General features: G+C 33.4%; 2 protein-coding genes across 9 annotated transcripts; both read right to left on the bottom strand.

Annotated features, from left to right (window-relative positions):
- Window positions 1-1,072: 1,072 nt before the first annotated feature.
- On the bottom strand, window positions 1,073-13,500 carry LOC105329618 (serine/arginine-rich splicing factor 7). 7 transcript variants are annotated; one of them, XR_004598099.2, is made up of 13 exons: window positions 13,360-13,500; window positions 12,440-13,053; window positions 12,004-12,081; window positions 8,788-8,880; window positions 8,340-8,444; window positions 5,826-6,308; window positions 5,431-5,505; window positions 5,291-5,335; window positions 4,603-4,740; window positions 3,632-3,664; window positions 3,050-3,264; window positions 2,866-2,943; window positions 1,073-1,794 (listed from the first exon to the last, which is right to left on the bottom strand). XR_004598099.2 is itself a non-coding variant. In XM_011430933.4 (11 exons), the coding sequence occupies exons 2-11, from the start codon at window positions 12,568-12,570 to the stop codon at window positions 1,701-1,703; spliced, it is 1,275 nt and encodes a 424-aa protein (XP_011429235.3). In that variant the 5' UTR covers window positions 12,571-13,053; window positions 13,360-13,500; the 3' UTR covers window positions 1,073-1,700. The 7 variants fall into 7 exon arrangements, 4 of the variants coding, with proteins under 4 accessions (XP_011429235.3, XP_065923178.1, XP_019923350.3 ...); XR_002199745.3 differs by lacking the exon at window positions 2,866-2,943 and having other exon boundaries at window positions 3,050-3,243; XR_002199744.3 differs by lacking the exon at window positions 2,866-2,943.
- Window positions 13,501-13,538: 38 nt separating this feature from the next.
- LOC105329620 (rho GDP-dissociation inhibitor 1) lies at window positions 13,539-23,878 on the bottom strand. Of its 2 annotated transcripts, XM_034455672.2 has the most exons (6): window positions 23,719-23,878; window positions 19,668-19,853; window positions 19,441-19,524; window positions 18,403-18,543; window positions 17,554-17,568; window positions 13,539-14,955 (listed from the first exon to the last, which is right to left on the bottom strand). In XM_034455672.2, the coding sequence occupies exons 2-6, from the start codon at window positions 19,846-19,848 to the stop codon at window positions 14,756-14,758; spliced, it is 621 nt and encodes a 206-aa protein (XP_034311563.1). In that variant the 5' UTR covers window positions 19,849-19,853; window positions 23,719-23,878; the 3' UTR covers window positions 13,539-14,755. The 2 variants fall into 2 exon arrangements, with proteins under 2 accessions (XP_034311563.1, XP_011429238.1); XM_011430936.4 differs by lacking the exon at window positions 17,554-17,568.
- Window positions 23,879-23,887: the final 9 nt, after the last annotated feature.

Consider the following 23,887-nt stretch of genomic DNA (forward strand, 5'->3'; position numbering starts at 1 on the left):
ATGAAGAGTTATTTCCCTTTGTAGATCTTGGAAGAAAGAATACCGGTATGCCAGCAGCATTATTTTTAATCTTTTATTCTAATTTATTTTATTTTTGACCTAAAATACTTAAGATTAATTTTGTTAATCCCTTTGAACCTTTTATAGTGGTAAACAATGAACACAATCTATAGAAGCATGCAAAAACGTGCACTGGTTCATTGGAGAGGCTGAACACATCATTGAATATCTTCATAAATAAAAATCCTACATCACTCAAAACACAACCATTTTACAATACATGTAATTTATAGATAAAAACAAATACTTTTCAAAGCAACATTTTCTATAGCCTATCCCATTTTCCAATGGGACTGCAAAATATTGAAAAGCAAAAGTCTGTAAATTTTCCCGCATCTGAGATACTGAGTAGATGTAGCCCGCGAAATGTATATTCATTACATATACTGAGATAACAATAAAGTGTGTTAGGGGATTCTTGCATAGAAACACGAGACAGTTAACAAACTAACAAAAATCTTAAAGAGACACAGTTCTATATCAATTTCTACTTGCACTAGCTGATATTGCACACATTTCATGGTTACTAATTAGTGGTGCTTCATTCATCAAGAAAACTTTTTTCCTTCAAATAATTTGCCCGGGTATGCAGATTAACAAAGAATCCAGATAAGTAAATCATCATCATATCTAAAATCATTCTTGGATAAATTATTTCCCATCCACTAGGTCTGGAAGGTAAAGACCATGCAAGGAAAATCTGAATACATGAGGCCCCACTGTATTACATATTTGCAAATACGCTATTTTAATTTTTTCTGTTTGTTTGTGTTTATCCTAATTGCATAAAATATGTATTATTTGTCTATCTACAAAAAAAATATTATTTTCAATAAATAATTTTCTAATGACTAAGAAAAAATGTATATTAAGTATTGCATAAATATCATTATTTGTCATAATAAGCACTTACTGTGTATGGAACAATTATATAACTGCCAACACATGTATATGTATGGGACAATAGTGTTCAGCATTATATTCTCCCTCTTCCCCCCCCCCCCCCCCCCATTGTAATCACCTATTGTATGTACTTAGTTATTTTCATTTGTCAAGAAATAAGAGACCCCTATCATCCTCAATATCCTGATCCAAAGAACAATTATTAGGGTACGTTGTACAATATATGTCTTTTACTCTTTTAATATGAAAGGAAACTTACATGACATCTTGAAAAAGAAAGTGAATATTGCAGAAATACCTCACATGACCATTAAATTATTTATTTTAATATCATAAAATTTTCACAACCCATGCCCAAATCTAGAAAAATCACAAAAAACCTCGATCTAAATTAAAGCTAACTGATGCCAATACTGATACCGGTATGTCTTGAGACAATCAAATCAGGTTTAAATCAATGTGTTATTGGCAATATATATTTTAAAAAAATGATTTATGAAAAGTTACAGTAAATGTAAAATTTCAACATTAATAACAGACAACATGTGTGTTGGAGTTTAACTAAAGCAACAGACATTATTTTTAACATTGTATTATGGTATAATTCAAAGTGTGATCAAAATATATTATCTGAGACTTTTGATTTGTCATCAATGATGGCTGTAATATGATTTCTGATTGACAATTACAGCCTGGCATTTGACTGGCTAGATCTTGCCCTCTTGGTGCGAGCGAGTTCAATCCTCAGAACCTTCTGAGTTTGGGCTGTCTGCTCGACTTCCAATCCTGTCAAATTTGTCCCTCCCATGATGCTTCACTTTCTCCTCCTTGCTATAAAATCAAGACATAAATGAATTTGAATTAAATGAACAGCGAAAAATAGGCTGGGTCAGCAGCCTGTGGTAAATAGGAAGCAAGCTATCAGAGTAGTCTAGGATAGTATAACTGTTGTATCACAGGAATATCACAGCCTACCATTTGTATCACAGGAATATCACAGCCTACCACTTTTCTACCTACCGGTAGTCTACAATCTAATATTGCAACATTCTTATTCCAGTGCTGTTTCAATCTCTAATATTATATTTATTTAAAACCAAAAGATTTTAGATCTTTTGATCATAATTATATCTATTTATACACAATTGAACAGGCATTATATACTGGTATACATATATATGTACAGTCATGTATAAAATGTCTCAATTATGATCATGTTTCAATATGGTAAGTTGAACTTTTGAATCACCAACAATTTTTCTAAAAGGTAGATGCTGGTATGTATGTGTATCCTAGTTATTATAAAACTTGATAAGTTTATAAAGATGTAAAAATTGCACATTTGCAGTCCATGTGCCCATGTAATTTATGTCACAGGAAATAAAGCAAAGGGATTTGCATCTTTGTAGATAATTCAAAAAAGTAACTGTGTACTGAGTTATTTTTGTCCTGTCAATTTTAGTCAAACACACTTTTTAAAAAAATGCCCAATTTTAAATATCCCCTTAAAGCATTGTGTTTAGAGAGATTTTACATGTATTACTCAATTTCCAATTCCCCCCACTAAACTGAGGGACTAATGAAAAAGAGGGGATATAATAAAATGTGGCAAAATCTTTTCTGTCTACTGTATTATTGATATAAAAATGGAAAATATTTGGGATTGCACGACTTCAACCCAAGCTAAATAAATTGAGCAACAAACTGATCAACAACTGCATACAAGAAAAAAAACCAAACGTATTATCTTAAAACTCGTGGTACTGCTAGTAAAGGGGCATAACTCTTAACAAAAAGCTGAAAATACTCTTTTCCAAACCTTTCAATAATGGAATGCTTGTTATTATAAAGTCTTGAGAGTAGGAATGTCAAATTCTACTATTATAAAAAATACAGATATACTTCTCTGCCTGGATTTGTCAAATGCGAAAGAAGGTACATTATTTCTATAACTGGATCTACAGTTTGCTCTGCGCTAGCCTAATGCAAAAGGGAAGGAGTGTGTTAGTATATGGCATATGTGAATGCTAAATCTATCTTTAAAAGAGCGTTAGTACTCCTTAAACCTCCTTATCAGTTTACTCACTTCCAAGTAAAACAGTTTCTGATTGGTTAATCCTCTTTGTGAAGGTGTGTCCTTAAGTGGATTGACAAGTCATAAGTTGCAGCTATCAGAACTTGAGTGGTGGTTTGTTACATGAAATTTGCTGTAGCTGATGGAAGAGTTACGGTTCTTTGTCAAATGCTTCCAAGTTAGTTATCTCCCTTGAGTAGCTGTAACTATTTTGATTCATTTTCTTGCTAAATATATTGGTGAAAAAATATGCAATGGGAAAAACTTAACATATCTACATTAGAGTTTGCTTGCTCTCTAGATCTATGACAATTATGTTACTGTGAAGTGCCTATCAATTTAATGATTTTATGAATAATGTCACCTTCAAAGTCAAGGTATGCATATATATTTAAGCATTCTACCTGAGTTTTTTCTATGTGCAAGATTTTATAAATTAAATATTAATATACATTATTGATAGCACATGAATAAAACAAGTGCTCATAATGTCTCTCAGAGACAATAAACTCTCAAGGGTGTCTCTCCTCAGTCTGTATCACTTGTCAAATTACATATAGATCCTCTTATCAAAAATCTCTATGCAATACATACCTTTCATCTTTACCATTTGAAATTTCATCATTCCTGTAAATAAAATAATTCTTAATTATTAAATGATTTCACCAAACAAAAATGCTGACCTGTAGAAGTCAGTTTATTACCAATGTATACGACTATGGACTCTTTAGTGGGGGTTCATGCACATTTAAATAATGAAACATCTTATAACAGTGTTGTTGCTCTTCAGCTTAATCATCCTCCCACAGGATTGTGAAGGAGAGGTCTCACCCTTGCATGACATTTTGATTACAATAAGTTCTTTCTGGTTCTCTAATACAAAAGAGACCATCATTCTCTGTTGGGTTCTATCATATTAAAGAATACCGTATATCAGGTTTTTTCCACGTCATGTTTTTTCTGCAAATCGCAGCCTAGAACGGTATATAAAATTTACGTGAATCAAATTTTCACTATTTCAAAGTCACATTGAAAATGTAACTCACAATTGTTTAAACTTGTGAGGTAAGAGGGGAAAAGTATCTAAATTGTCGATCTTTGTAATGAAAAATTCGGACAATGAAACCATTTACACGATTTCCTTAATGTGAAATAATTACCAATAATTATTTTCAGACACGCAAACAGTCATAGATAAATAGATCATGTACCTTTACATATACTGGTAGCTTAGGTATTATTAGACATCGGTTTATGCAAGGAAAATGACCGTTTTAATTAGCTTGTTAATGGATTATTCAATAAACAACAAGGCTTACAAATCCATTATCTGGCGCTTGTCCTCCGATCCCGCAATTTGTACCTCTAACTAAACAAACTGAACAAAGTTAACCGTACTTTTTCTTACCTGTTTACTTTATCAGAAAAGAGAGAACTCTATTACAAAAACAAAACTTTGTATCAAATTTACACTGATTTATTTCCGCGGTTCGGAAATAGTCACAAACAAAGCGGAAATTGGAAACATGCGGAAAAAACCTGATATATGGTATAAAGACCATTACCTTGCTTTGTTCTCCCCTGTTTCCTGTTCCTCCTCTGACATTCTGACGTCTACATCTTCACTGAGCCCATTGTTATCACTCAGCTTTGTATTCTCATCAACCTTATCAGCAGAAGAATTTTCCTTAGCTTCTGGCATACTTTAAAATCAATAAAAGGAATGTGAAAATTTTGTGAAATACCATAATATATGAAAGACTACAAAGTAGGATGGTCTCCCTGCGCCAAAGTCCAATGGTTTGCTGCCTGTATGGACATTTTGGTGTCTTTCGCCATCAAACTTTGGCACCTGCACCCAAACCATCATACTTTGGCATGTTTAACTTGCTCAAAGGTATGCCATAAATATATGATGGACCTTTTCAGAGCAGAGTAAATACAAACTTGTAGAATATCTACATGTACAGTCAAGCTTCGTTAACTAGATGGGACTGTTTAAAATCTTCGAGATATCCGTGTATTCAAGATATAGAAGTTAAAATACTTTTTAAAAAATAGGTGGTTGGGACTTACACATCACTTCGACATATCCACTGTATTCAAGATATTAGTGTTGGAGATATTAAAATTCAACTGCACAACAGCGTGCATATTCAGCTTTTGTAATTTCAGATTTTGCCATATACTACAGTAAATAAACCTCAAGTTACATGTGGTACCCTCTCAGATCATTTTATAGCTGGCCCTCACCTCTCTTCTGGTTGTTTATCTTCTGCCGGGGACTTGGAATTCAACCTGAGAAAGTTATGAATTAAAGTTACCTCCCTTTACGTAAAATTAGCTTTAAAACATTCAAACTTCATTCTTGTTGTTTATAACACCTGTAATACCTTTCAACATCATTATTGGTGTGTAGTGATTCTGCTTTCTGTTTTGACAATCCATCTGTGTCTCTGTCTTTACTTCTACAAGAAACAAATGCATACTGAACTGAAAAATCAAATACATTTACTACGTAGCATGAATTGTCACATCAGTATTTTATTTCTTCATTGTAAATTTGTTAAACAAATATAAATGTATACTTAGATGGATAATGTGGTTTTATTAATACTCTTTGGTGCATCAACTTTTGGGGATTGTTAGAAAATATTGGACAAAAAGCCCACAGTTTTGAGGACATATGGCCCTGTGAATACAAATTATTGTGATTTTCTAGGATCTGACAAAAGCAAAATTACAAAAATTGGTGCTCAAAAAATATTTATGAAACCATATTATATACCTTCTTTCTAGGCTTTTTGACCTTGATCTATTCTTTTGTCTTGACCTTGACCTATCACATTTTCTTGATCTTGACCCAGATCTGTCTCCCTTTCTTGATCTGGATCTGTCTCTCCTTTTTGATCTGGATCTGGATCTCTTCCTTGATCCTGATCTGTCTCTCTTTCTTGATCCTGATCTGTCTCTCTTTCTTGATCCTGATCTGTCTCTCTTCCTTGATCTAGATCTTTCTCTCTTCCTTGATCCAGATCTGTCTCTCTTTCTTGATCCAGATCTGTCTTTCTTCCTTGATCCTGATCTGTCTCTCTTCCTTGATCCTGATCTGTCTCTCTTTTTTGATCCAGATCTGTCTCTCTTTCTTGATCCAGATTGTTCCCTTTTCCTGGATCTGGATCTAGATCTGTCTCTCTTCCTTGACTGTGACCTTGACCTAGTTCTGTTTCTCTTCCTTAATCTAGATCCATCTGTATTTTGTGATCTTGACCTGTATTTGAAGAGCAGATTTGCCGTAAACAAACTATTCTTGTCAAAATAATTAAAGTTGCTTATGGGAAAATAAATAAAAGAGGCATTGTAGACATAGCATTTAACATAGCCTGAAACAAATTTACAAACATCAGAAAAAAATTGTTTAATGAAAGAAAAATTGAGCAAGCTTACATACCCCATGCTCTCCAAAAACTTGACAATGGTACAAATAAATGAATGTAAGGTATGCATTAAATACACAAAGTAATTTGAAAAAAGGCATAACTCGCAAAACTTCCTGCTAACATGCACATCTATTCCTTTGGTTTTAACAAATAAAAAACTTGTAAGTTCAAAATTCTTACAAAAATAAAGGAATTGGAAGTTCCTGGTAATATGCACATCTGCAAATTGTGTCCTATATGCCTGCTAAGTTTTACTAAACTCCATGCAGCAGTTTAAGAGGGGTTGCTCTTACAAAAAACAGGACTGATGGACTGACTGACTGACAGACTAGTTAACAACATTATACCCTTCGCAACCTTGTAGAGTGGGGTATAATTAAAATGGATATAAAAAAATTCAAGTTGAAAAATAACCTTGCATAAAGAGTACTAATCATTTAAATAGGTATCTTTATTAGGTACTTCCCATTAAAAAATAGGACTCACTGAGGTTAATGGAAAAAGCATGATACCTTTTTATACCTGACATTCTTCTATCAGCCTGTAACAGTAATACTTTACCCCTATCAGCTTGTAACAGTAATACTTTACCTCCTATCAGTCTGTAACAGTTATACTTTACCTCCTATCAGTCTGTAACAGTCAACTTTACCTCCTATCAACCTGAAACAGTTATACTTTACCTCCTATCAGTCTGTATCAGTTATACTTAACCTCCTATCAGCCTTTGAAAGTTATACTTTACCTCCTATCAGCCTGTAACAGTTATACTTTACCTCCTATCAGTCTGTATCAGTTATACTTAACCTCCTATCAGCCTTTGAAAGTTATACTTTACCTCCTATCAGCCTGTATCAGTTATACTTTACCTCCTATCAACCTGGATCAGTTATATTTTACCTCCTATCAACCTGGATCAGTTATACTTTACTTCCTATCAACCTGCAACAGTTAAACTTCACCTCCTAGCAACCTGTAACAGTTATACTTTACCTCCTATCAGCCTGTAACAGTAATACTTTACTTCCTATCAGCCTTTACCAGTTATACTTTACCTCCTATCAGCCTGTAACAGTTATTCTATACTTCCAATCAGCTGGTAACAGTTATACTTTACTTCCTATCAACCTGCAACAGCTCTACTTTACTTCCTATCAGCCTGTACCAGTTTTACCTTTACCTCTTATCAGTCTATAAAAATTATACTTTACCTCCTATCAGCCTGTAACAGTTATACTTTACCTCCTATCAGCCAATAACAGTTTTACTCTGCCTCCTATCAGCCTGTACCAGTTATACTTTACCTCCTAGCAACCTGTAACAGTTATACTTTACCTCCTATCAGCCTGTAACAGTAATACTTTACTTCCTATCAGCCTTTACCAGTTATACTTTACCTCCTATCAGCCTGTAACAGTTATTCTATACTTCCTATCAGCTGGTAACAATTATACTTTACCTCCTATCAGCCTGTATCAGTTATACTTTACCTCCTATCAGCCAATAACAGTTTTACTCTGCCTCCTATCAGCCTGTACCAGTTATACTTTACCTCCTAGCAACCTGTAACAGTTATACTTTACCTCCTATCAGCCTGTAACAGTTATACTTTACTTCCTATCAGCCTGTACCAGTTATACTTTACCTCCTATCAGCCAGTAACAGTTATTCTATACCTCCTATCACCTGGTTACAGTTATATTTTACTTCTTATCAGCCTGTAACAGCTATACTTTACCTCCTATCAGCCTGTAACAGTTTTAATTCACCTCCTATCATCCTGTAACAGTTATACGTTACCTACTAGCAACCTGTAACAGTTATACTTTACCTCCTATCAGCCTGTTACAGTTATACTTTACCTTCTGTCTCTTGAGCGTGACCTTGTCTTTCTTCTAGAAGATGGAGATGCTGGAGATCTTTGTCGCCTTGGAGATCTTGACCTTGAACGTGACCTTCTAGACGATCTGTAAGTAATTATTATTCACAAAATCTAACGTCTTTCCTTCAACAAGACCTGTAAGTGTGAGTAAGGATTATTCATAAATCCTCTCATAATGATTCATGTTACAAGTTGACATACAGTAAAGCATGGTTGTAGCAAAGTTTCTGAAACTACTCATTTTAATTTGTTGTACATTATATAATGTTTGAGACTACCGGTAGGTTAAATGAAACTTGCTTCATTGTAATTCTGAATTCATTATATGTGAATTCAATGCAACTATGTTTTACTGTATGAAAATATTGTTTTATTAAACATCAGCATTGCTTTACTATAAACTGTCTAATTACATGACTTCATGGTACCTATTTCTCTCTGATCGGGAGCTGTATTTGACAGTGGTCTGCTCTCCATAAGGGACAGCGTGTTCTACTCGCACACGACGCCCACAAACCAAGCTGTAACGATATGAAAAGCCTTCAGTGGGTACATACTACATGTATCTATTTCTTTCACAATCTAGGATACTTGTCCGCTTGGGTAACCATGTAACAGGAAGGTAATTTCATACAGATATTTGATACTCTGTGTGGCTAACAGTAATGGGACCCAGTAAAATTATTTAATAACTTCACGAATGGAAATAGAGCACCTTTGCAATGAATGAGGAAATAATGTCTAGATAAATAACTCCATTCAGTGCATGCTCTACAACCAAAAGTTGTTAATCTGTTTGGAGAAAGCACATACTGAATTTGATAATTAATTAAAAAGCAAAAAACTCTCACTGCACTGTAGGCACACATTGAAAACTCCTCTCCCCATCTTTAAAACTGGTAATTAACAAGCATTCTGAGAGTATTGCATAAGCAATACATGTCCCCTACCGGTTTGTGGAAATTGTGAAAACAATGCACTGTTATGCAGAATATCGAACCCGAACATTAAAAAATTGGAATATAAAAAATTAATTTTCTCAAAAATATGTCAACCAGATGCTACAATAGTGTAAACTTGATCTGTAGTTTGACATTTTGAAGCTGTTCAGCAAATTTCATATTATTCCCCAAACGCATAAAGAAAAAAAGTGTGGAAAACTGAAGTGGGACAGACAGACGGACTGACGGACTCCGGTGAAAACTGGTAGGAGACTAATAATATCATTAAATGAGAGAGACAGAATTTAAGCCAATTACATTTTGTATTACCACTTGTTGTCTGGTGTATATAGGTAAATTGCATCTACATGAGATAGATCTATATACAGACTACAGTATATATACCTATTCACACAAGCCTATAATATTTTTAAAATAAACAAGGTTGTATACAAGTAACAGTATATATTTAATGGTATGAAAAACTTGATATGTTAAAAAATGTGGTGTTTTCAACAAATAGGTGTCAAGTCGGATCTTCCGAGAGGTGACCTGGCAATGTATCGCAAGCTGGCACCAATCTATAACTGTTGACAGTTGACCACTGAATGAAGTTTCAGTGGCCAGTGCCTGGTAATGGGTACATTTGTGTCGATATAAAAGTGATAAAACATGCTGACAACTGCTTGCTTATCTAGTAAAAATAATGAAGCAGTACGGATGGAGACCTGGTACATCCAATCTTTTACGCAGGTGGAGCATCCCCTAATTTACAGTGGAGACAAGCAATATCCAAAATATTGTAGAAACCGCCTTTTAACAAAAGAACTTATTTCTTTGCAATTCTGCTTAATGGAATAATTCAATTAATATGAAACTTATTATTTCATGCGAAAGGAATATACCGTATTTAACTCATCTATATAAATTTGATTACAATTTCACCAGTTCTTTAAGTTAAAACAAATATCAGTATATTAGTTGATATATGATCAGCTTATTTAAATGGGCCAAGTTGCTAGTTTTAATGTAAAATTTGTACCTTTGGGTTGATTTTTTACAAAAAGTTTTAATCTTTTTGGTTCCGTTTAGGAATGATCCTCTTTGTGCACACAAATCAGCAGAAATTTCTTTAATTCCGAACTTATTTAATAGTCACTAGTTATTTCTATTACAGTACGTAATACATACACATGTATTTACTTTTATTTATAAAAAGAGTACATTAATTCTGCAAAATAAACATTTTGTTATTTGGTCATTTTAAATCATGTTCTATTGTAAAATAATGCTGTGTACTCCAACATAGTATACATGTAGTATTAAAATCCCAGCGTAGGGTCTTACCAATCAATATGCTGTGTTTCATTGATGACTGCGATTAAATGGTGAGATAATCTCATACACTTAAAGCTGCCACTGCCAGCATCTGTTTGCAGCTGTGCACATTTTATGGAGAACAAAATATGATAAGTGAACATTTTTCCTGGGTCAAATTGAATTTTGTGATGTCCTATGAACAAATTCTAATCTAAAATGATTGATCACAAGATGGCAAACACCAGGTTTATGTGACATGTTGGCAGATAATATTTCCAGTGTCCAAAATAATTCTTTATTTCACTCAGGAGATGCATACATTTAATCAATAAGTAATATCTATTGTTTATTGATAAAAACTTTTTTTTTTATTGTTTTCTGACATATCCTTTTGTAATGTTTTTACGTGCACAATTAAGTGATAAGAGTTTTTTATTCATCAAAATTAATCCATATTTCGGGTTGTCAATCTAGTTTTGAAATCTTTAACTTACTTCACCTATATAGTGCTGGGGGGGGGGGGGGGGGGGGCTCAAATTGATTGATAGTATTGATATATCTTACAGTTTAATATTTATTAAAATTACAATACAATACATAATAATATTTTATCAATACATGTAAGAATCTTTTAATATACATGTACTATATATTTCAATACACAACCAAATGCCTGGTTGACATATGATAGGTTGAAAGTGTTCAAAAATACTTCATCTTACTCTGCAAATGCATTCATTTAATCATACACATCTAATAAATGAATTCTCTAGATTTTTATATTATTCTGTCACATCTTTTGTAGACATTAACATGCACCATGCACAGATTAGTTATCCAGTCATAAAAAATAATCATCCTATTTTTGTTGGGGTGGGGGGGGGGGGGGCAATGTCATTAATAATTTACTTAACTTTACATCAGTAGCCTAATTCATATCTTTTTTGAATGCTTGTCCTTTTCAAATTTATTGGGTCTTTATTTTTTTAAATACACTGCCAGAATTTTTCAGTTTTTACAAAAAATGCCACTGTTGAAGAGCTCTTATGATGTAAGTCATTTTAGAATCCAACTCAAGCCCTGTAGAGTGTGCTCTAGAGTATCAGGAAGTACGATCATTTCAATGTATAACAGATGTAATGAATACACTTTAACGGAAGCAATATTTATAATTTTTGTTAACACACCCTGTGTTACTAATTCTGACAAAGAAACAGCCAAATAATGGCTTTGGTGTAGATAGGGTTTCCATGTTACACTTCGTCACGTAAGAACAGGTGCTTGTTTCACACACAGATCAGAGTTCCAGCTATAGAGGGGTTTATATCAATCTTAAGATAATGGATTATGAAGAGGAGAGATAGACATTCAGAGAACACGTACTTTCCATGAAGTTTCTTGACGGCTTCTTCGGCATCTTCCCCATACTTGTAAACCAGAAATGCAAATCCTGGTGGATTTCTAAAGTTACAGAAATTCTCAATGAACCTATATACAGTATTTTCACTTTGTCAATCTAAAGATAATGTCAATTTATTTCATTTTACAAAATTTAACACACAAGAACTATTTGGAGAAAATTGAAAACGTTAAATCTATAGTAATATCGTTAATGGACCATGTTGTGATTTGGCTATGAGTAGGGCCTAACGTTATATGCTATCAATGTACTGACATGTCAACATTTCAATAATTACTTCCACGTTATCTATGAAATTAATGTAACGGTGACCTACTTTTAAAAGTTTTACTATATAGGTCTACATTACAAGCATTTGTAACTTAGTGCGATTAGGAAGGAAATTCTAAAAACACACACCTGGCCACCCAAACGTCCAATATAGGACCAAAATGCTGGAACTCTCTCTCCAGCTCATATTTTCCCACACGACTGCCAAGGTCTCCCACAAACACACGGTACCCCCCTCTGCTCTCGTCCAGTATTGCCATCCCGTCTGGCTTCTTCACTGAACTAGCGCCATCTCGCTCACGGGACAACGCACTGTCCTCAAAAGATAGGGATTTTCCCACTACAGGACCTCACAAAAGTTTATACTACCGGCTGCGCGATGTCTCTTTAGGACGACTGACGCGGTAAATCTCTTTTATCTTCAGTAACGTTATGTCTTACAAATAAAATGGTCAGGACTTTAACTACAAATTCATATATATCCTGACAGCTATCTGTTTGTTTACTGCCGATCATTCAAGTCTCCATCCTCACAATGTCATTCGTTGCCGTGATTGGCCACGTGTGGTTTCGGGACCCTTGACATTGTGTGGATGTCAAGTCTCAACCTAAGTCCACTGTACCAGCTGAGTCATCTTCCATGCTACTTGTCATTCAGGGCTGATCCCAACCAACGGTTAATATCCAAAGGACTGGTACAAATTCATGGCAGTGTTTTATATTGTTTACACCAAGTAACCATTCTGAAAATTAATGAATTTACTTCCTGTTTATCATCCTGAACTGAAAAGCCAATGATAACACAAATGACACATAAGATGAATCCCATACAGATGAAAAAATGAAAACTAGAAACAAAAGCAGTCAGTAAAATGACAAGACATAATTATCAATATGCCTCTTTTGGTTTGAAAAATGGCTTATTGCTATTACTCATGTGTTTGCAATGTACAGTCATAGTTTAAAAAAATTATTCAGTAAATTACCTCTTGCACCATCTTCCTATTTTTATAATTAAATCACCTTTAACTCTTAGTACATGTACTTACACTTTGGGAATATTGACATCTTGAATGTTGCTGCATTATTGCACAATTATTCAAATTTTTCAGATTTACTTCCCATCCATATATACACGACAGCTTTCATATGCTGCACTTTTAGTGACTAGCATCTGAGGCTTTAGAGAAGTTGACTTTATAAATCCACACAAACAACAACACACAAGTGATCATGTACACATTTATTTAGTGACAGATAAAGAAAATGACATCAGAGACAAGGAAATTACACAGAAGGTGTGGCCACAATCGGTCGTCTCTCTCTCCCTCTCTCTCTGTCCATCAAACCTCTAATTGCATAGAGCATGCAGCACCAAACATAAAATACAGGCATCACATGGAAAACAAAGCGCAGAGTGGTACAAACACCTTAATTAATACAGGTATACAGAAGATTTTGTATATACTAGTACACTTCATAGCATGCTATATTACAGATACAGGTATACATTATTCATAAATTCACAAAATGCATGTACATGTACCAATTTTAAGCCTTTCAGAAAAGCTGAGATTTTAAGTACCAGTTAAACTATATCTAAATTTGATCATATACCAATGGAAAGGCAAAAGTTAAAAACAATCTAGTGTCTAAATTTTTTTTTTTTTTTTTGATGCAGCAGTTCTGACAAATTGACCAACAGGTTTGCACAATACAATTAAAAAAAAAACTTTTCACTGTACAATCAAAAAATGCACCAAGAGAGATTGCACTTCAGAAATATATCAGATAAAGTCCTACAAACGGCATCTCAGAAGACTTGAAGCCACTGTACATGACCATAAAAAAGGAATGATCTGTGTGTTTTATTTCCATGGTATGTATAACAAAGATATACAAAAATATTACAGCAAAATTATAAAAAAAAACTACCGCTGATTTACTGATAACAAAAGTTTGGCTATTTTAGCTATGTTAGCTGAGACTAGCACTGAGTAATGTAACGTTAGTAACATTCAATAACAGGCCAATAACTGCTATTGTAAGGAGAAGTTTATCAGTATCTTAAAGCACTTGATAACACGCATTGGCACTGGAGAGACACTACTGGAACACCTGCCAGACTACTTAGTTTCACTTTCTCTTGGGTTAAGTTGATGGAGTATGTAAATTTTTTGACAGAGTATGCAATTGTTTAGCTATCAACAAGGTGGGATCACTTTAATACAGGCAAGACTGACATTAGACCAAAACCATTTTTTTAAAACTAAGTATAAAAGAATATTAAATTATTATTATTATTATACAAAAATTTTCAAAGCCATTGCCAAATACAAAACTTCTACCATTTTCTTCACAGCTGTTCATCAATTTAAAATAAAAAGGCCACAATGTATTGCAGTTTGTCAGGTTATCCTAGATCTACGGAATATCTGAGCACATTTAATCGTCCCAGTCCTTCTTGATTTCAAACTTCCACTTCCACTCCAGGATGGAGTTGCGGTCGTCGTCTGTGAACTTACTCTCCACTGTGTATGACCCCCGCACCAGCATACCAGAGGGGGCCTCATCTATAGGGGTCAGGTATTCGTGGGCTGTCTCCTTGGGTCCGTAGCTTCCAACCATGAACTTTGATTTGTCAACTGTCAAACAAAGATTAAAAGGAGTATTAAAAGATTTGAACATCTACAGTGTCACTTGAATGCATTCTACATATAAAACACTATGCCACATTCTTTAAATATTTCATGTCCATACTTTAAATATGGTAAAAATAAAGATGCATAGAACTAAGATATTTTTGTTGTCTTTGTCAATGGATCTCTGTGTTTATATACTGGTGTTCTGTCGATGCTTCTAAAGCATCCAGATCTACTGATGTACAACAATAGACTAGTGTAGTGAATGGTTTCCACTATACCGAGAGCACAATCAACCACTCTCTCGTATTAGTCACAGTTCTGGTCTATATCTGCTTGACTTTTCTTACCTCCCATGAGTCAAAATGTCAAATCAACTTTTGAGGATTTGTCAGGGTACATGTTTGCATTTCAAAATTTATTTCATTTATAAATACATGTACGATCCATAATATAATAATGTAATTTGTCTTGAAAACATGTAATGGAATTTAAACATGAAACCAAAAATTGCATCCAAATACCTGTGTAAATCTTGAATAATGTTCTATAAATGTTTTATTCAATTATGCATTTTAATTTTTCAAACACTTTGTCTTTTTTTTAACAAAAAAATTGAATTCAGAAAGAATTTTATTAATGAGGTATTCTGCAATTTGACCTCTGACCCATGGGAAACAGGAAATTGGGGATGCAGACATAGGTTTCTGGAGATGATCTGACATGCAAACCGCTCCTTCCAAGATGCTTCTAGAAATCTACACAACAAATAAACTTACTCAGGATTTTGATTTTTTTTTCTTTAAATTTACTCAGGTACTTTTCAGAAAGTAATAGCTTTCTGTGACAGATTTATTGCATTGGTGGATAGAGTAAAAAAGAGTTTACTGGGCACCATATCACTGTCCAAGATGCACTTTATTGATGTATTTCATATATTTGTGAATGCACTTTTGTCAGAATATTCAGAAATACGGATGAATGCAATGTACATGAAGCATTGGCAAGGATGAGGGGAATATTTGACAGGTTGGAGAGAGGTCCCACTAATAATACTGGTTCATATGACACCTCCCTGTCTTACAACTGAGAATATACAAAGCATTTTCAGCATGTAAGAACCTGCATTAGTTTGTGTTTATATGTAATATAAGAATACAAAAAATCCTATACACAAATTGAATGTTTTATAATTGTAGATATCTGTATAGATGTTTTTTATTCATTATACTAGTTTGGCAAGCTTTTTCTCATCTTTGACAATATACCAGATAAATACAATAAAAAAAACAAACATGCATCTCTCTTTTTATTTTTCCTATATACTTATAAAATAACGACACATTTTGGAGTTGCAATAAAGCATTTATGCAAGCTTGTTGAAGACATTGTTTGATATTAACTGCAGGCAGTGCAGAGGCTGGCTGTACCTTACACTTGATACAACATCCAATTTCTCATCCAATGGTATAATATTTTTAAAAACTGTAATACATGTTGACCTCCCTTTTAAAAGGACTTAGACAAGATTTGAAATTTTATTGTTCCATCTTTAATGAATAGAATGGTTAATATGGGTATTTTTAACGCTTTGTCAAAATTGGAAAGTCAAATATTGAGTTATAAGCAAGATACAGAGTTTGACATTCTTTGTTTTGTAAATAAAGCTCGAGTCTTGTTATTGTTTAAACGTTTTGTTTTTTAAGTTTCAATCAAATGTTCCTTTCTTCTGTTGATAATATTATTTATAAATACATTGAATCAGTTCATCTTGCTTGCCATGAGTCATTCTGTCATAGAAATGGAAATTTCTTTACATTATTTGCAAACAACTATGAGACTCAAGCTTTGTTTACATAACAATGAATTCTCACTTCTGTATCTCTCTTATAACTTTACTTCTGAACATTCAAATTTTGGTCAATCATTCACAATGAGAAAGTAAACCATTATACATATAACAATCAGAAAATAAAATTTTGATATATATATATATATGTGTAATTTCTAGTGTACAAAAAGCTGTTTTCCTATAATGAACGAATCTGTTCTTCTGTAATATGACATCGATTAAAACATTATCTCATGGCTGCTAAATATGGATTGAACTAAACAAAATCTATTGAGTAACCTTGATATAACTTTTCAATATTACCTTGACATTGACAGTCACAAAAATCCTAATTTGTCTGCTGAGAACTACCAGTAAATACTGGTAGATGTAGAGTTGGAAGATCCTTTAGAATATGATTAAGTGTCACATCTTTAAAGGTTCCATCTATTGTTAACATAGTTATACCGAACTGACATTGTCTAACATGAGGGGATGTATGCTGTGTGTGACTATTGCTATGGAGGACTACGGGTCCCTACAGTACATTCCTATATAGAACAGACCATTCATTTACCAGCATAGCTACAGAATGCAATTCATGGTGGAAAACATCAAAGGACATAACTTCATTATACACAACATCGATATCTGTTTTAAAGATTTATGAGTAATGAAGAAATAGTACACCAGTATGATATGCATATTTCAAATACATCAAAGAAGTTAGGTTAGTAACACCATTAAGTTATGAGATCAAACTGAATTACCAGCACCAAGAACATCTAAAAGAAAGTCACAAAGTTGCATTAAAATCTTCTGAAATATATTCATGAATGTTGTCATTTTTTTCCTAGTTATAATAAGAAGTTTTAGCCAACATTAAGTGTTTCCTTATTTTGTACAAATGTAAAAGATACCACTTTACTACCCTTCATCACATGACTTGAAAGTTATAGCTTCCTTTTACAAACTGTTTATCTAATGATTACATCTAGTCTAAAGTGAAGAAATATTTGAATACCTGAACAAACAATACAATAGCCATCCTAAAACAAAGCAATATGCTGTCTATATATTCCGTATATCGACTATTACCCAGCTTTTACTATCCACATTACCACTATAACACAGTCATTTGAACCCTATATAATCCAGGACAATGCCATTATAATGATTATATCCACCATTTATTTTTCCTGTGTATATTTGAATCCATACTTTACTTTTCCCATCAAACATTGTTCTATCCAACCTACATTATCCCTGTATAACATTATCTTTACTTTGGCTTTACACTTAATATTTAACCAACACTATCCCTGTATGACAGTTATCTTGACTATGACTTTACACTGAATTATTCATGTACATTACTTTCATATCCCACTCATTTCATCCCTCCCTGTATAATACCTATGTATTCAGTCAGTATCATCCCAGTAAAAAATAATCTAGCATAAATTCTCAGTACTACACCTGTATGATACCACTGTACCCATCCATATTATCACTGTAAACACTGTCTTATCCACCCGATTAAACTCAATACTCTATAATTCACACCTAATACAATACTAGCAAGTGCTTGCTCCAGCATAAGCTGTTTCTTGTCTTACCCTGAATTCCTTTCCTGGATGTTTTTTGTTCATACCGGAGTCCTGAGACAATTTCTCGCTGTACATAAAATGAGACCTTCATTCTGTATTTGGCTCCCTCTTTAATTGTAAAGACTTGTTCTTTTAGTTTTGATAAATCCCCTGTGAAAATAGGAAAGAAATAGATAAAGCATTTATTCTGGTCCTACTAATACTTTCTACAATCAAGACTTAAAATCATAGATATATTAGAAGAGACAAGTTTTAAAACATTTATAGATTACAATGGAAATGTATTTTGACAATTTCTTCAAATCTGTTCTGTTTTTTCTAACTGCCACCAAACATGCAAGTTCATAAAACCTCTCTCCTTGAAATATTACAAAGAATTTAACATACATGGGCAATATAAACAAATACACACACAAACAAAAAACACTAAAAACAGTCATTTTTTTCATGTTCAATGGGGTATTCTGATGCAAGCTTTAATGTGAATAAAGACTGCATTTTTAAAAATCAGCATCAATGGAATGTACATTCAATATGCTGTGTGAAGGCTTTTGTCATTCATATCACCTGTAATAATTATTAAATTAATCGCCAGGTGTGCATTAACATAACAACACCATGCAGAAGATTCGCAAACCAGACCAGGCCCCATCAAGTTTACAGTGATACACAAACCATCAACTAACAAATGATGAAAGGAATTTAAAAAGAATTAAATTGAGACACAGATTTCATTAAACACTTATAAACTTGTCCCTTAACACATGGAGCCTGACCACAGTTCAAGGAATCAGAATATCTCAAACTTTATGCTTCACTTACCAATTTCTATGCAAATGAGTATAATTATTTTTGTATTAAATGTAAATCCAACAATCAAATGAATTTCATATAAAGAATGAGAGTATATTAAGGTATGACTTTTAAAAACTTGAATTACTGCACCTTGTGAAAAAGTTGCTCATATAACACATACTAAAGAAACGTAAGCTTTAGGGCTTTACTTTTGAGGACATTTCCTAGTCTGACATTTTCTGGACCACTTACCTGTTAAATCTAATTCTTTGTCAGTTCGTCCTTCGACTACCAGTGACAATTTGGAAACTATAACATTGCGTTTATCATCAGGGACTGCGATACAAAAAGAAGCCTTGTGTCAATTTATCTGTTACAGAGTACCAATTTATCAAAATTGAATAGCAAAAAAGAAAATCTTTTATTTTTTCTAAAATGAACAATTGATAGTTCAAACATGCTACTATTTCTACACTCACATGGAGGTTTGACTTCCTTGATGGCGCCCCCTAATAGAGACTCCTTGTATTTGCGCAGACTTTCATCCTCCTGATCGGCTTCAACGATTTCTTTGACAGACTTCTGAGCGGGGGCCCTGTAGTTAGGGTCGTCCTCATGCAGATCCTCTTCAGCAGTTGGCTTGTTCTCAGCTTCTGCCATGGTTCCTACAAACAAACAAAAACATCATTGGTATTGAGTGAAAACAAAATATAACCATTAGTTACCCTCATGTGTATATAAAGATAGACAGCCATTTTATGGAGAAGGCTTACAAAGGCATTGCCTGCTGCCGAATCCCTTTATGTAAATGTATATTTGCATAATAAAATATGTTCAAATCACAGTGTGCCCTTTCTAAGAGAGCTAAATGCTCATGGCCATTTTCAGACTATATATTAAATCTCCTTTAGATGGAGAAGTCTAAGTAAAGATATTGGGTCTGATTTTTTCTTCTTTACTAAATAATGTTTATGCATTTATGTCTAAGCATTTACAAAGTTGCTCTCAAGAGCAGAGGGATTCACAGAGTACAGTATTCTGAGGTTGTACATATTCCTTCTACAAGGTCTTCATATCAACAATCTAATTAAAATTAGACCCTTCACTATCTTGTATTTCACATGCTTGTCTACAGTGTATCATTGGGGAGTGGATAAACAAGTCTACTTTTAATGAGATTGACATATCAATAACCAACACAAATAAGACACCTCTGCTTGTACATGTACCATGTGCACATAAACTCTATAGAACTTTTCATATTTTATATTCTACATATTCTACTGTATGAAAGCACCTTTTCCTCAAATGTGCAGCAATTTTACAAGAGAACTTACAACCAAATTAAGAAATGCTAATAAATCACAAATTAATTAATTTTTTACTCTAAATGGCCGTAAAATATAATATTATGGAAATCAAAATAGTTGTAGATAAATGGTTATATATAAATTTTGTTCATTAAAGATTATTCTGCTTGACTGAAAATATCTACACCTTTGTCGTAAGTTCTTTTGTAAAACACTGTCCTGTACTCTAATTTCCTACTTGTTTACTACACTGGGATCTGAGCTTATGGAAACAGGGTCTACTCCTTAACCCACAACTCTAAAAATGAACTATGCAAACAGATTTAATCTGGAAGTTGGAAAAAATCTTGTTCACATGATGCTTTTCATATATATCTGAACTGTCTGCTTCAATTTTATTCAAGTCTATCATAAGCAGCTGTTTGTTGTAAACAAGCTTCACCAATGTTGAAATGATTGGGTTTTGGATGAGAGAATATATATTACACAGTTCTAAACTGTTTACTTGGGATTCAATATTTCAGTAACCTCTAACAGTGACTAAAGGCCAAGGAGAGCATCAATATCTCACGTGGGTCAACTATCGAAAAAACAATTAACAAATAAGTGGACTGAGAGGAAGTGTTTCTGAATTGAAAAAAACACCTATTTAAATCCCCAAAATACAAGGATAATGAAGGATTAGTGCAAATATATTTCTGCTATCTGCTCTTTGGCTTCATATGATAAGAGTGGTTTGTGTAAAATGCAGAGGACCATTCAACTAAAAAGTTGCCACTACAATAAATATGATAAATAAATCAGTTGTCTGACGAAATCATACTGTTGTAAACAACACCGACACAGGAATTATCATTATGATTGCTCTGTATGGCGGTATTAATTCTGTAGCACTACTACAGTGAATACAGGAACCAGTTGTCACCCAGTCAATTCTTAGAGGAAGAGAGAGATTTCATTTGTGAGCCACCATGGGATCTACACAAAATACACATTGCTTTGTTAAAATACACATATATTTTATATTTATAGAGAAAGGAAACATTTTACAATTCAAGCACAATGTACTTAAAACTGATGTTAATTTACACTCCTAATTAACCACAAGTGAGAAATACATTTATATGTATAAGGAAATCCAGGATATAAAGTATTTGTTCTGGAACTTTGTATAAAATTGTTCCAAACACAGGATGTAGGACATGTAGGATAATGATGCACCCAAATCAACAAACAAAATAAACATCACAATATCATAACTTTTAAACTATTCAAAGATGAAAACTGTTTAATTATGACTTACATGATATCTTTTCTTTGAAACTTTTAAAAAGCCAATTCTTTACGCACATATTGCTGTTTAAAGTACCCCTGGTGTTTAATATCACTGGATTTTTTTCATTTCAAAACATGTACACAACAAAACAGTAAGGTGACAATGCATTCTGTATAGTGTTCCTTGTCTGTCTCACTATTCAATGTAAGCTAGCTCACTAAGCTGTCACATCACCAAGTCCAAAAGAACCCTTATCAAATAGCCATCCATGCTCAAAGCATTTTCATCAAAATACCTGACTCTTGTCTTTGATTGGGGCTGCTGGATTAACTTACCAATGAGAAACAAAAAATACTCCCAAATTTTTTGTTATTTTTTCGAAAGGGGTGTGGGTGGGAAGTGATCATGAGGAGTGGATGTTACTATACAAATGAATTTATTTTCCAATACCCTGGTAAGCTCATCGATCAATAGTAGTTTATTATGAACATAAAAGCAAATAACTGAATATACAGAAATGAGTCATGGGACATGAAGGACAGGTACCGGTAATTGGATATCTAGGGCTTTTTAACTAACCTGAAAACTTTGCTAGCATTTTGAAGTACTGCATCTTGCAATTCTACAGGCCCACATCGAAATCAAGCAGCCCACAAATTAATATATAGCCCCTTGTGTGTCACTACCACTTAAAGTTAGCTGTAAAGTGCAAATTTTTTTAAAAATAAAATGCAACTTTTGGACAAAATTAGAATTCAAAACAACAAATATTTCAAGTCTTTTAACATAGAACTGTATTTGTAAATGATGAGTGTAAGATTGTTAACCTACATACGTTAAATTTATCTATGCAAAATTAAAATTAAGTCCACCTTAAAACAAAACTATTTGGTGACTTTTCAAATAAATTTTCATAATTTTCCTTGTCCCTATTTTTCTTTCTAATTGTAACATCCCCTGTCCCAAAGCGATTAGATAAAAACTCTAATTTTTTTTTTGTTTACACAAGTGAATATATATTTCCAGGTTAAAGACAGATGTGTGCTCTACTTGCATTCATTACAACTGATTATTTGATTATTCACACTATGCAAATCAGTAATAGATCCATCTTAATACATCCATTAAGTGGTCCTGTAACTCCTAAGGACATTGATTACACCTTCAAATCAAGACTACATGTACATGTATTATGCATCCATAATGGTGACTCAACATTCAACAAAGGTTGACTCATCCGTTCATCAGTTTGAAAATGACCCATGTCATGTAATACTGACCAGAGTTACACAGAAAACATTCATCAACACTTAAAGTATTCATCAACATAAAGTGCCAGCAATAATAATATTCTGTATATTTTTTTACTTTTTTTCCCCCATCATATATGTTTCTGTGTTGAAGTAACTGATGACTACTGATCTATATAATATCTCTTAACTCAATCTTCTCCTCAAAATATAAAATTACATATTAATATACAATACATATCATTTCAAATGAAAAGCATGTTGATAACAAACTATCGACAGTATCATTGCCACCTCATCCTCTGCCTGCCCACTACATCCAGGGGGATGATGCATTAATCAGTTAATGTTTCCTACTGGATAATGTAGATACAGACATCTGCTATTTATGTAGACTTGCACAAAATCAGGATTATAATTTGCTTCAAATGACTTTTTTTTCAAAAAATTATAACAAAACTGCGAAAATGGAGTCTAGACACAAAGGATTAGAAAAAATGGACATTGGTGTATGTTATGCCCCCACTGGATCAGGAAGCTACAGAGCACCTGCTTGGACCTCCAAACAATGCATTCATATCAAAAACAATAAAATATCCTCTACATATACATACACCAGTAGGATACTATGTAAAACAAGTTTGAATAAACGTTAGAAGTTTGTTAAATTATCCAAAATGCATGAAAAATATACCCTGAATCCTTTTCAAACTGATGATCCTCCTCGCCCAATAAATACGCTTCCGGCTTGTAATCGTCACTCGCCGTAATGAAAAATAGTTCGTTGAAGCGTAATCAACGTCAAAATATGAGTCATATACAGCATATAACCAGAAATTATGTCGTTTAACAATACAAATCTT

Source organism: Magallana gigas, chromosome 7 (genome assembly GCF_963853765.1).
Source record: "Magallana gigas chromosome 7, xbMagGiga1.1, whole genome shotgun sequence".
NCBI classification, from domain to species: domain Eukaryota; kingdom Metazoa; phylum Mollusca; class Bivalvia; order Ostreida; family Ostreidae; genus Magallana; species Magallana gigas.

Coding starts and splice junctions, on each gene's coding strand:
- LOC105329618 (XM_011430933.4), bottom strand. CDS start 12,570: ATGGCAATACTGGACGAGAGCAGAGGGGGGTACCGTGTGTTTGTGGGA. Junction 6,309..8,339: donor TCACGCTCAAGAGACAGAAG/GTAAAGTATAAC, acceptor CTTCAAATACAG/GTCAAGATCACAAAATACAG. Junction 3,665..4,602: donor ACAGGGGAGAACAAAGCAAG/GTAATGGTCTTT, acceptor TTTTATTTACAG/GAATGATGAAATTTCAAATG.
- LOC105329620 (XM_034455672.2), bottom strand. CDS start 19,848: ATGGCAGAAGCTGAGAACAAGCCAACTGCTGAAGAGGATCTGCATGAG. Junction 19,525..19,667: donor CAAGGAAGTCAAACCTCCAT/GTGAGTGTAGAA, acceptor TTTGTATCGCAG/TCCCTGATGATAAACGCAAT. Junction 18,544..19,440: donor CAAAGAATTAGATTTAACAG/GTAAGTGGTCCA, acceptor CTATTTTCACAG/GGGATTTATCAAAACTAAAA.